This window comes from Urocitellus parryii, chromosome X, assembly GCF_045843805.1.
Source record: "Urocitellus parryii isolate mUroPar1 chromosome X, mUroPar1.hap1, whole genome shotgun sequence".
In the NCBI taxonomy this organism is placed as follows: domain Eukaryota; kingdom Metazoa; phylum Chordata; class Mammalia; order Rodentia; family Sciuridae; genus Urocitellus; species Urocitellus parryii.
In genome coordinates, this window is record NC_135547.1 from 73,015,146 (window position 1) to 73,028,027 (window position 12,882).

The 12,882-nt window shown below is 39.1% G+C and overlaps 1 protein-coding gene and 1 pseudogene across 1 annotated transcript in view; one reads left to right on the forward strand and one right to left on the reverse strand.

The window, feature by feature from the left end:
* Window positions 1-1,501: 1,501 nt before the first annotated feature.
* Window positions 1,502-12,882, reverse strand: part of Ophn1 (oligophrenin 1) — a 369,837-nt gene continuing 358,456 nt past the window's right edge. Inside the window, exons 22-25 of the mRNA XM_077793759.1 lie at window positions 11,269-11,434; window positions 9,260-9,310; window positions 5,572-5,613; window positions 1,502-4,365 (exon numbers count right to left, since the gene is read on the reverse strand). Of these exons, the coding sequence (XP_077649885.1) occupies window positions 5,580-5,613; window positions 9,260-9,310; window positions 11,269-11,434 (251 nt within the window). The 3' untranslated portion in view covers window positions 1,502-4,365; window positions 5,572-5,579. The remainder of the gene's footprint in view (window positions 4,366-5,571; window positions 5,614-9,259; window positions 9,311-11,268; window positions 11,435-12,882) is intronic.
* On the forward strand, window positions 10,329-10,607 carry LOC113190611 (large ribosomal subunit protein eL43 pseudogene; annotated as a pseudogene).

The following is a 12,882-nucleotide window of genomic DNA, read 5'->3' on the forward strand; positions in this document are numbered from 1 at the left end:
GAGATTCATCTTGTCTAATACTGCGGGCAGCGAGGTATATTAGAAGTGGAACGCACTCTGTAACTTCTAGTCCTGTTTTTTTTTTAATCAGTCACTAGTGTGTGATCTTAAGCAAATCATTTCTCATCTCCCTGAGCTTCAAGTTCCTTATCTATAAAAATGGTACCATCAGCTATCACACAGGGATGTTGTGAGGCCTAAGGGAATGAGAAGGCCACAGTGCAAAGTAGAAAGTACATTAAGACTCATAGGACTAAAATAAATCTGTGCCTGTTTCCTAAGTTTGTAAAAAACAACACAAACAGTAGATAGTGGCTGTACCATCATGCCTAATATGTTCACAAATTGTTTTCATGATGAAACTGTAGATGGAAACCATTTGTACTAGACAGTCTGCATGTTTTATTGAAAGTCACATGAATGGGCCCCAGAATCCCATTTTTTTTTCCTGATTTCACACATATATTTCACATAGGCGATCTTTTGAGTCCTCTATTAATGTCCTTGGCATCAAGTGTTTCATTTCCTTATGAAAATGAAAGCTTTTCTTCACTGAAAATATCTCCTTCAAGTTATCTTGCATCTCTGCATTTTCATTGTTTCTGAAGCTTTTTCTGGGCTTCTAATGTGTCAAGGCCACTTGTCTGCAGCTACTTTAATAGTAGCATCATTGATCTACATTTTCTCACAAGCAATTTTTAATAGTTACAGAACTACTCCCTCTATTACATTATTTGTTCTAGTTATTATAGCATCAAGGAACTTCTTGAAAAGGGAAGGTCATTTCCCCATGATAGCCAATTATTTAGATATGACATTATTTTATTATTGAAATTGGATGCTTAGTTTTGCTCCTCAGTGGCTGAACATACCCCTATGCACATTTTTTAAGTTCAAAAATAAAAATTCAATATTTTTTGAAACCATCTCCTGATGTTTATTGTTATAACAGAAAAACTGTGTACGGTTTTGACCCCATGGCATGAAGTTCCACAGAGCACAGAGACCTTTCCTGCTTCTCAAACTGCATGTATGCATGCCACAAGTTCTTTGATTGAAATAAGACATGCTACAACATTGGCGAAGTATCAGCAAAGTACATAGACATACAAAAGGATCTTTTCCCTTTGAAAAATAGCTAGGCCAAGGACTTACCAACTATCAACTAAAATTAAATCTTTTACTTCACAAGGTAAAACTAGATGATCCTTTAAAAAATATTACCAAACAGATACTCTAGAGATGAAGAGAAAGCCCAACTCAGGAATATCTTCCAGACTAATTTTCATTTCCCTGTAAAGTGGACTTAACTCCCCTTCCTCCATCAAATGCTTACCTTTTAATATTTTGTTAGGCAGGCAAGGGTCAAAAATCATGCCAGTTCCAGTAATGTGACCTCTGTTTAAACACCTAACTCAGTGTGACAAAAAGTAAAAAAAAAAAAAAAAAAGATATATATATATATATATATATATATATATATATATATATATATCTCATGGGTAGAGTCAGAGAGGCCTGGATTCAAATCACAGTTTCTGTTATTTACTATAATCTATATGCCCTTGAGCTGTTTACTTCAGCCCACTGGGCTATACTTCCTTTATCTTTAAAATGAGATGAATACTTGCATGTCTGTTTTAAGGATGAAATGAGATAATATACATGAAGCACCTAGTACTTAGTAGGTGTTTAATAACTGTTAGCTCCTTTGTTATCACTGCCAGTTCAAGACTTACAGCTCATCCATTGCCAGTTTCTCTAACCTACTGGCTAAGGTACGCTGATTATTTCCTATAGCTGCCACTTTGTGATTATTTCCTTTATCCCATTGCCTCTCCTAAAAGACCATCAAGCTTAGGCCAAGCCAATCTCATTCCATGATAGCATGCCTCGCTAGAGTCTTATGCTCTTTAAATCAGAGTATCAGGGGGAGCAATGTGGTTCATTCTTTGGGGATAGCTTAGAACAAGGCCAAAACAACTTCAGCCATTATTCCTCCAATAAGACTGATGGTACCTGTCCTTCATGTTAGGATCTAGATCTGTGTCCCAGGCAACACAGCAATCTCACTACCAAGTTTCTGGATATTTCTTCCACTGGGATTGCCATACATTTCTCTGCTTCTCAATAATCTCCCAATTTCATCGTGGTGGTTGTGGTATTTTCTACCCAAGAAAACTAGAGTCAAACCATCTCTCTACCATCCTCCCTGGTTCTGAGGTTCCATTGGCCACTGGTTCCATGACCAAATTCTGCACACCTGCCTGTTTTAGTCAATCATGTAACAGGACAGAGCAAGGGCCCAGGTCTCTGAGACCAGGGCTCAATAAGAGACCAGCAAGTCTCAGAGATTTTCTTTGCGGCTAAGCAGCGGGTGAAATGATAACTTTCTTGCTCCTGGTTCCTAAGCAATGTGGCCTTCAAAACTAGGTAGGGTGGAAAGAGCTCAATATGGCCACCTGGGCATGTTTGATTTGATACTGCATCAAGATTCTACTCAATAACTTTGACCAAAGATATTAATATATTTAGCTTACATGTTCCTTACTCACCAATAAACCATGTTTGGAGTTCAGTCTTAAAAGTGACTTTTTCCATTTAGTAACACCATCCCAAAGACATCTCAGAGTTGGTTGGGATTGGGCATATGTATGTTTTTATTTTTCTCTCTCTCTCTCCATATCTATGCTTCTCTCTAAGTACTACAATCAGTGTACTAGTGGGCTCATGTTAGAAGAGTGGAAGCAGGAAAGCACTTCCTCCCATACTGGGTCATGTTATAGTCACATGGACCTTAAAGAGAGGCTATGGCCCCAGCATCTGCCTGGGAACACTGACACTTTTTCAGAAGATTTCTTTCAACAAACAGGATTCGGAAATATCTATTTCTTAGCTTTCTGACCCACTACATTGATTTAATTCCCTTCTAGTGATTGAGATGATCAATGAAGGGGATCAGGGGATTGTTTTTTGAAGTTTTCCCCTTGGTGGTAAATGTGAGGTCAATAAAAATGGTAAAAAGCCAACCCCCCAAACTGATGGTCATTAAAGCCACCAACCCTAAGGCCCCTGGCTAGAAAAGTGTGGTGTAATAGAAAGAACTCCACATACCAGCTCAAGGACCTGGGATCTTGTTCTGCTGTGGTCACCAACTTGCTCTGCCAGTAAACTAGGCTGTTAGACTAAATGTTTTTGAGAACCTCTTCTAATCAAATGCTTTATGGACTGTAAAATGAGTCTTTATCTCATGAGGTGTGGTTCTTAATGTTTTTTGGGTCATAGGCCCATTTGAAATTCAGTAAAATATTATGGACTATCTGCCCAGAAAAGGCAAATTGTCATGGAATCATGCATAACATCTCAGGGGCATCATGGAGTTCCTGAATCCATGGACACTCGATAAAAAAATTGCCTTTTTTTTCAGGAGATAAAATAGCTTATCAGCAGAAGGCAAACATGAAGCAACAGCAATAACTACTTGGCTTCCCTCCATCTTAACAATTTTTCCTAACATTTGACTCAAGAATGGAGCTCCAATATGACAAACACAATATGCCTTTTTTAAAGAAATATTTTCAGTTTTGTTTGTTTTTCACTTTTTCTTGTTTGCTTGGAAAGGAAGCTTTTAGGTGAAAACAGGAAGGATGATCCAAATAGACCTAGGCTTTGACATGCAAAACATGCTTTGCAGATTTGTCCTAAGTGGCTGTAGGCAAGAGCAGGAAGGCCCCCTTCCTAAGTCCATGCAGGGTGTGAGCACTGTGAGGGGCATAACCCATGCTGTCTGGTCCCACAGCAGACAGGCTCTTAGCAACATATTGCAATGCCAGAGCACCAACCTGGCACCAGTGCCCATATCCTCAGTAAGAGACATGTTAACATTCTCTAATATTCAGCAAACATTCCTACTCCCCTTCAACCAAGGTAAGCAATGACCCCAAATCAAGTTGCCTTTAGTTCAGAGCAAGACTCCTAAGACCAGTCTTTAGCCCCAAATCTTGAGAGTTCAACAGCCTTTTGAGGAAGCAGGAAGTTCAGGGAAGAGTTGAAAACTAGGCTCCCTTCTTCGACTCAGGTCAGTGGATATCTTGGTTTTGGCAGAGTCTGGGGCTTGAGGGAATCCAGACATTCACAGTGTTACAGGAGCTTAATACAGACCTTCTGAGGGGATGAAGACAGAATACAAAGGAGAAATAAACATGTGTCTAGGACATGTGCCCCTTATTTTTGGCTTCCCATGAGCCTGAAGGTGCAGGGCCAAGAAGGAGCTGCTCTTCAGCACAAAATGTCTCAGGACACAAGGCTTTGAAGTAGACCCTTTCAGGACCTGGAAAGGATCCCTGAGGCCAAGGATTTTAAAACCTGAAAGAAAAAGAAGAAAAAGAATTAGCTAGGACTTGTTACACACTTAACAGCCACTGGGCAGTGGAGCCTGCTAGGTAAGTAGCAAAGCCTATGACTGGTAGCTAATCTTCTGAGAAACAGAGGCTGGCTGGGAAAAGGCCATTAGGGCTCAGATCCCACAGAACAGACCTACAGTGGAATAGTAATCAGGTCTGGAGACTTTGTGCCTTCCAACTTTAATTTCCCAAAGGTTTTCCTGGGAAAGCAAAAGTCTGATACTAGAACTTCTGAGATTACCCCCACCTGTATGGCCTGCAGTATCTTCAAACTTCCTTTTACTGGGGCGTCACCTTTATGTTGGCTGATAAGGAGAAGCTTATCAACCTATGGACCTATGAGGACTGGTAGTGATAGGAAGACAAGGAAGGCTAAGGAGCATATGACAAGCTAAGCTCCAGATACTTGGATATCATTTATGTGTATATTGGTTCATGTCATGCCAGAAATCTGATAGTTAAGCAACTGGAACTCCTAGGTAGAGAAAAGCATTTCCTGACCTCCAAGATGCTTTTGACCGTAGTAAGTCACTTATCTCCTCTGAACTTCAATTCCTTTATATGTTGAGTCAGAACACATATTATCCTACCTACTTCTGGCATCTGGTTTGGATTGAATGAGATAATGGATATGAAAGTGTTTTGTGCTAGACAAACACAAAAGGCTAAGGATAAAAGTTCTGATAGGTATGACTGAAATAGTAATTTGGTCTGAAGAAATGAAGTCCCTATACAGATACTAAGGTAGCCTCTTGGCACCGTCTACAATACCCAAAGGAGGTTATTTGTTTCCTTCTTGACCCAAAGGATGTGAAAGTTACAAGGTTCCAACTTCTCATTTTATAGACTGGGAAACTGAGACTCTGAAAAGGAAATGTACTTGCCCCAAATGTTATAGCTAGGACTCATAATGAATTTAATTCAAAGGCAACCTGTACAACTATACTACCGTCTGACTGGAGGAGAAAGAAAGGAAAGGAGAAAGTAATTTAAAATCACACAAAACCTCTGAATTAAAAAGCACTAAGTTCAAGGGTCATGAAATTTATGATAATGAACTGAAGCATGAAAGTGAGTCCCCATCTTCTAAACCTGGTGTATTAGCCCTTAAAGACTCTGTAATCAGGATCTTTGTAAAGGTTCTGTAGTCAGGGTGGAGACAACATACCTGTGGCCTCAACTCTCATCTCCAGGAAGTCTGCCTTGAGAACTGTGAGCAAAGAAGAAATAAAGTTCACTAAGACTCTAGAAATCAGGATGACATAGGCAAAGCAAGGAGATGAGGGATACTTCCAGACCAAGGCCAAACAGGTCATCTGAAAAATGGGGAAATGATTCTGTCCGGATTTCTTAAAGCTTCCCTGGAATGTTAAGAGAGCACAGTCTCCTGACACAAAGACATTATTCAGGTAGCAGAACAATTCTTTGTGTATCTGTGTCAGGGCATGTAAAAATGTATCATCTTTTATCTTGAAGACCAAACCAACCTTGCCCAGACTCTTAATGTGTTCAGATCAATCCTAAATTATCATTGCTTGCAGATAACTGGGAATTACAAAAAATACGATAGAACCAATTCCCCTATAATGTGAGCAGAGCATCCCACACAACAGCTGGTCCCCTTCTGTTTTTCTCTTTTTTCTTGAAACTGTTTATAACTATTGCCTGAATGATCTCATTCCCATTCATGGTTTCAATTACTACCAACTTTTGGGACACTTTCCTCAAAGTGCTACTATTCATATTGTAGTATATTTGGATGATCCATACTGAAGCTATATGGTATCAGTTCTCAACAGTTCTATCCCTCCATGTATCTATGCCCTGCCACAACCATTAGCCTAAGGCTGCGGTTACCCAGTGGATATCTGTACCAGGATTTCCCCTGAGTGTCTTCAAAATAACCATCTATAATTGAGCACAAAATCTTTCTCAAAAAATCTACTCCTTAATGATTCTTGAATCATCTACTTAATTACTCAAGTTTGACTATTCCCTCTCAGGTGTTCTGCAACATCCCACATTTGAAAAGTCAGCAGTGTCTTACTGAACCTGCCACAAGTCTGTCCCTTCTATTCCATTGCAATAGGTAATGCCATAGGCCAGGACTTTCATCAAATCCTGCCAAGATGATTAGTCTCCTAATGGGTCTCCCACCCTCCAGTCTATACTATTATCCACCTTCCTCATTATCATTATGGTGATCTTCTCACAACTCAGCTCAGAATATGAATTGCCATGCTTAAGTATCTTCCATGACCCTCCTCCAATGGACTACAGTGTAAAGACTAAACATCTTAATATGTCATACAAGACCTTCATGATCTAGCCCCAAGTCATGTTTCCAATCTCACCTATAGTTCCTCTTTTTACTCCACATTCTCTCCAAAGTGAAACAATAATCTCTTCTGAACCTGTATTATATAAAGATGGTCTGCTTCCCTATAATGTCCTCTCTTGCAGTCTTCACTTCCTCTTCTTTTTTTTTTGAACCCAGGGCCTTGAGGATGCTAGGTAGACACTCTACCACTGAGTTACACTCTAGCCCCTCACTTCTCTTCTTGATGACCCTCTACTCATTTTCTTTTCAGTACTTTTTCTAAAATTGCTATAGAATGGAAAGGAATGAGGGAGAGTGCCATTCAAATAGCAGGATAGAGTTAGTTATGCAAATGGGAAGCAAAAGGGGGCAAGGCAATGGTTAAATAGTTTATTTGTTTCATTTCAGATTGAGGGAAGAGTTTGGCCACAGTGACCATGGATAGGATTGACTGTGTGACTAGTCCAAGGATCTTGCTCAGAGGCTGGCATTTGTATTTAATAATGCAAGTGGTGGTTATGAGGTGGGGGTCTAGATGGAATGGATGCTTCCCTATTTGGATACTGAGTGGGAGGAACCAGTGGGATATGGGGGCTCATGACATACTGGAGAGCAGGTATCCACATTGTTCTTATTTATACTCCTTCCAAGATGGAATCTGGGGATAAAGACCAAAATTAAGTCTAGGTTCTTGAAGGGTGAATATAGGATAGATAGAGTAGTACAGTGTCCTGAAGGGCCTGATTTGGTCACAGCCCACTTGAGTTATAGTTGCTCTAAGGCTTCCCTGAGCACTGGCTGACAAAGCCCACCCAATTGGCAATGTTATCAGACTTGTACACACTCAACACTAGTTTGTCTATTGCTTCCCTATTGAAAGTCTGCCTGCCCTGAAGATTCTATTGAATTTTGTTCATGCCTCTCACATATTCCCTTCTCAAAGCCTTGGTTCCCATCTATAGATGCAGTTCAATCCCATAACATTTTTTCTGTACATTTTTACTTATCCTTCAAGCTCCAGCTTAGATAATCATCACTTCTAAAAAAGTTTTTCATTTAGACATTCCCATTGTATTCTGTTCATTCCAGTTTACATTGTTCAAGTTCCTTGGTATTCATTTCTTAAAAGGCTTTCCCTGGGGGGGGGTTGACCAGGAAATTGTCTTGCTGGAGGGGTACATCATTAAGAATATTAGGCATGCCTATTCTTTCTCGCTTCTTTATCTCTTATTTCTTTTCATTCTCAAGGCAAGCCTTTTTGAAAACCTCCATGGTAAAACCTTTCATCTTCATGCTATTTGTAAGAGAAATCTGGGGCCTTGACTTAACTTTCATCTGTTATGGTAGAACAAATGGAAAATCATGCCTAAGGAGAATTTGGCCCAGCCTATAGCTCCCTGTGGCTCACAGTACTAGGGTTTCTTATGCAGAACTAGGTCTTGGTAAGTCTAGATCTACAGTTTTGACTAACCTATCTAACCTATCCCAAGCTGAATTGCTGGAAAAGGTGAATTATTTTGCTTTTGACTTACCACCTAGAAGAGTAACAACACTTCCATTACATTTTAGGGAGTACAATTTAAAACTCTCTCAATAACAACATGAACAACTCACAGAAAATACCTTAAAGGCTAAGCAACCATTTCTCCAGGTTCTAGTCCAAAGGGCCCCAAATGCCCAGGGATTGATCAGTTTGTTCCAGAACTTGAGAAGTTTTAAACACAACTGGAAGGAATGGAAGGAGGGAGTCAGAAAATAAGGAAGGAAGGAAGGAAGGAAGGGAGGGAGGGAGGGAGGGAGGGAGGAAGGAAGGAAGGAGAAAAGAAAATAAAACAAACAGACAAAAAACAGATCTCTAGTCTGTACTCCTAGAAATTCTGCTTTAGCAGGTCTAGAATAGAAGCCAGGAATCTTTGATTTTTTTCCCTCCAGTTTTTGCAGGTGATTTAGATATGCACTAAGTTTGAGAACCATTATCTGAGGCTACTATTTATCTTTGAAATGGGAGCCATGCTTATTCTAAGGCTATTTAAGGTAGAGTACTATACTCTACATGTTCCTATCAGTTGCCCTTTGAGAATTTAACAGGGTCTAGATAAGTAAAACAAACAAACAAAAAGAAGATCTACATTGGATATGAGCTTCTGCAGTATAGTCTGGTGTGTATGCATGAGTGTGTGTGTGTGTGTGTGCATGCACATATTTGTGAGAGAGAAAGAAAGTGGAAGGACGAGGCAAAGAGACATATGAGAGACATAGGGAAAGAAAAACAGATAAACAGGGACAGGGACATAAAGAAAGAAACACAGAGGAAATAGAAAGAGTAACAGAAAGAGACAGAATGAGAGACACTAAGTGAGAAAAAGCATGAGAGACACAAGTGAGAGAAAGAGATGAAAATTCAAAGTTGCAGGAAATAGAGAGTATTCTATAGAGAAAGAGAACAAAAGAAGGTAAGAGCAAGGACCCATGGGATGTTCATAATGCATTTATTAAAAAATGATTTGGTTTCTCTTCTGTTCCTTTTGTCTCTTACCTTCCTGTTTTCCGGGAAGCTGTTTCAAAGAACCGGGTCCTGGAAGCCACCCTGCAAACAGAAGTCAATTAAGTCCCATGAGTTGTTCTGGAATACATGTGAAAACCAATGACCAATGAAAAGGACAAAAGACTGAACTAAATAGGCAGCCAATGCGAGGCCTTGCCTTTGCCAGCAATGGGCCTGGGTCTCAGGAGAAACCCAAATATCAGAATGTGTAATGGCCAAGCTGAGTGTAGTAGTATATGCCTGTTATCTAAGCAACTAGGGAGGCTGAGGCAAGAGGATAACAGTTCAAAGCCAACCTCAGCAACTCAGAGGGTCACTAAGCAACTCAGTGAGACTGTGTCTCTAAATAAAATACAAAAAGGGCTGGGAATGTCACCCAGTGGTTAAGTGCCCCTGGGTTCAATCCCCATTACAAGAAAAAAAAAAAAAGAAGAAGAAGATAGAAAAAAAGAAAAAAAAAAGTTATGTATAATGGCTCTGAGCCCAGAGTCACCTGAAAGACCACAGATGAACCCATTTGCTCCCTGTGGGTCCTAAATGGTCAAACTTTATTGCCCACTTCAGCTTTTCTTGGGGAAAATATGTGAAATTAAATATGTGAAATTAGTCTTGGGTTTCAAAGTATATTTTTTGGCATTTAGTAAATATATGTAGCTAATTATCTGGAATAGTGGAGGTTTTGCTCTTCTTTCCCCAATTTTACAATTATGAAAAGCAAGTGATACAAGAAAAAGGAAGGTCAGGAGGTAGTATTGCTGAAAGAAGTCCCAGTCACTGGCTAAAGACCAGCCAGGCTAGTCCCTGAGTGCTGCTGTGGTCCCATCCTGGCTGTTCCTTCCCTGGTTCCGTGGCTTACAGCCCAGCTTCATGAAAGCCTGCTGGATGTCAGCTCAGCTCCTACCCTGTAAGAGGCTCTCTGGAGAACCTGAGTCATTTTGGAGGACTTTGAAAGTTTTTTTTTTTTAATGTGTTCATTAAATTACTTTTAAAGCCAGTAGCAATAACAAGAAAATAAGAAAGTAAGTTCCATTTTCTGGGCTAGAGCCTAAGTCACGGCAATATGGATGAACACACTAAGAAGGTTGGAATCATTGGTTCAATATGGGACCTGCTATGCTGCCTCCTTCTTGAAAATGGTGAAGAAAATTAAAATTAGCCAGCATGCCAAGTACATTTGCTCCTTCTGTGGCAAAAACAAGATAAAGAGACGGCTGTGGGGATCTAGTACTGTGGTTCCTCCATGAAAACAGAGGCTTATGGAGCCTGGACCTACAACACCACTTCTGCCATCACAGTCAAGTCTGCAATCAGAAGGCTGAAGGAATTGAAAGACCTGTAGAAGTTCTACCATTTGAGACATCCCTAGGTTATAATAAATGGGTGAATTTATATAACAAAATTGTGGTTTATTTTTATTATGTTAATTAGATGTTCTTATGTACATTGCATTAATATTGTCCTTTCAAAAGAGATTTATAAATTGGAGCCCTTCTAATTTGAATTGGAAAAGTTTGCTGAGATGGATTATTGTAATTCAGTTTTTTTTGTTGTTTTATTTTTCCAGTAGTCAGATGATAATAGCTTTTTTTAATAACTGTTCAACTTCTCAGAAATACACTGACATATTGTGCAAAATTTATTTTAAAGCTAAAATACACAAAGAATATACATAAATTGCCAAAAAAAGAGAAAGAAAGTAAGTTCCAAAGCCATGTGGGTTAAAATCAGAAAGTGATTTTATCACCCTACATAAATCAGGGCAGCTAAGAAAAATGAGTCTTCTGATAGATACTAAGAATCAAAGCCTTCATCCATAGGAAAATCTCAGCTTTGAGTGCTGAATGGGATACTTCAAACAGGGCTGGCCTATATTCCCCTAGACTACAAAGTGAATGATGCCCCAGAGTTGTGCATTATATACATTCCATATGTTGATCCTGAAAGCATTTCTGGTCACCTAAGATAGGCACTAGGTCAAACTGAGGAACAACCCTACTTACACAGATGATGGGATTTCCCCTGCATTGCCAGCTATAATATCTGGCTTTGGTTCTGGCTTTTGGGGAGTAGCTGCCCGGCTGGGAGGGTCTGGGGGTCTCACTGGGGGACGGATGATCGTTGGCTTTTCTCCTGGAGGCCGCACTTTGCTGACACTGTCAGTATCCCCTAGAAGAAAGAACAATACCAGAGACTTGAATAATTAGCCAAATAAAACAAACTCAGGAACAGGAACCCAATAATCAAGTTATGAAGCCATTTTCCTTGGCCTCCATTTCTTCTTCATCACCAAAATCTCTGTCTTTTTCTGCCAGCTGTCCCTTCAGAAAGTCTATGTTTGAACCCTAGGATCCATAACTTAGTAAACCTTGGTTTTGTCATATAACTTCCTAAGTCTCTTTTTTCTCAACCATATAATCAAGATTAAGACCACATTATCTTACAGAGGTATTGAGACAATTAAATTAGGTATTGATATGTTTAACAATGTTTGATAGTGAATTTGAATTTGACAAATTCATCATCACAGATATTCAGGTCCTTTCAACTTAGGTCTTGATTATTATAATACTCTCCTAAGTCACTTCTTACCTCTATTTCTCTAGCTTCCAGGTTGGCAGTACATATTAAATATAAATACTTTCTTACAAAATGGTGAAATGAGAGCACTAACACATTGCTGGTGCCACTGTAACTAGTTTTATTTTGTCTAAATACTCATTAAGCATTCTAGAACAATGTGGATAACTACAACATCATACATATGAGATAGTTTGGACTCATTGATCCAGTAATTCCACTTTGAGAGACAGGCCCAAAAGAATTAATCCAAGACAAAAAGAAAAAACAATTGGCACAAACACATGTATCTTAACAGAAAAAAAGTCAGAGCCAACCCCAAAAGTTAAGCAAACAATTTGATTCTTACAAGCATTTAACCAAACATATTATACATAAACTAACAAGGATTTGGACAAGCTCAAAACAAAAACATGCTTGTAAAATAATATCAAGTGACAAAAAAATGTCCACAAAAACTGCTCATAGCCTGATGCAGACAATATTGAAGTAGACACACAATTTTGCAAGGGCGTTAGCAGATCTTGTTATTTGATTAATTTTTGTGAGTAGATACTGATATTCAATTTTTTTCTACTAAAATGTTCAAGGTAAATATAAAACACTAAATTGAATTCATATGCTACTGTTGTAAGGTTTACTTTATTTATACTGTTTCCTCTCTATTTAACACCTTTCAAAAAGCTCAAAAATTCACAGGATAAATTTCAAAACTCTTAATGTAAATTCAGAGTCCTCCATAAGCCTAGTTTCAAATCACTGTCCCAAGGACAAACCCTGAACTTTAACTTTAATCACCAGCTCAACTAAAATCAAACTGGTCTCACCACCTTATCTGAGCAAGCCCTTGACTCTTACTTAAAGGTAAGATAATATGTTATAATAGAAAGAACAAAGAGTTTGGAATTGTGCAGACCTCCTGGCTTTGGGGCTTTGTTCTGTTATGCTACTTCCTACCTGTGGGACCATGGACGATTACTTCACCTCTTTGACTACAATTGCCTCATCTGGGAAATGAATATAATTAACCCTGCTTT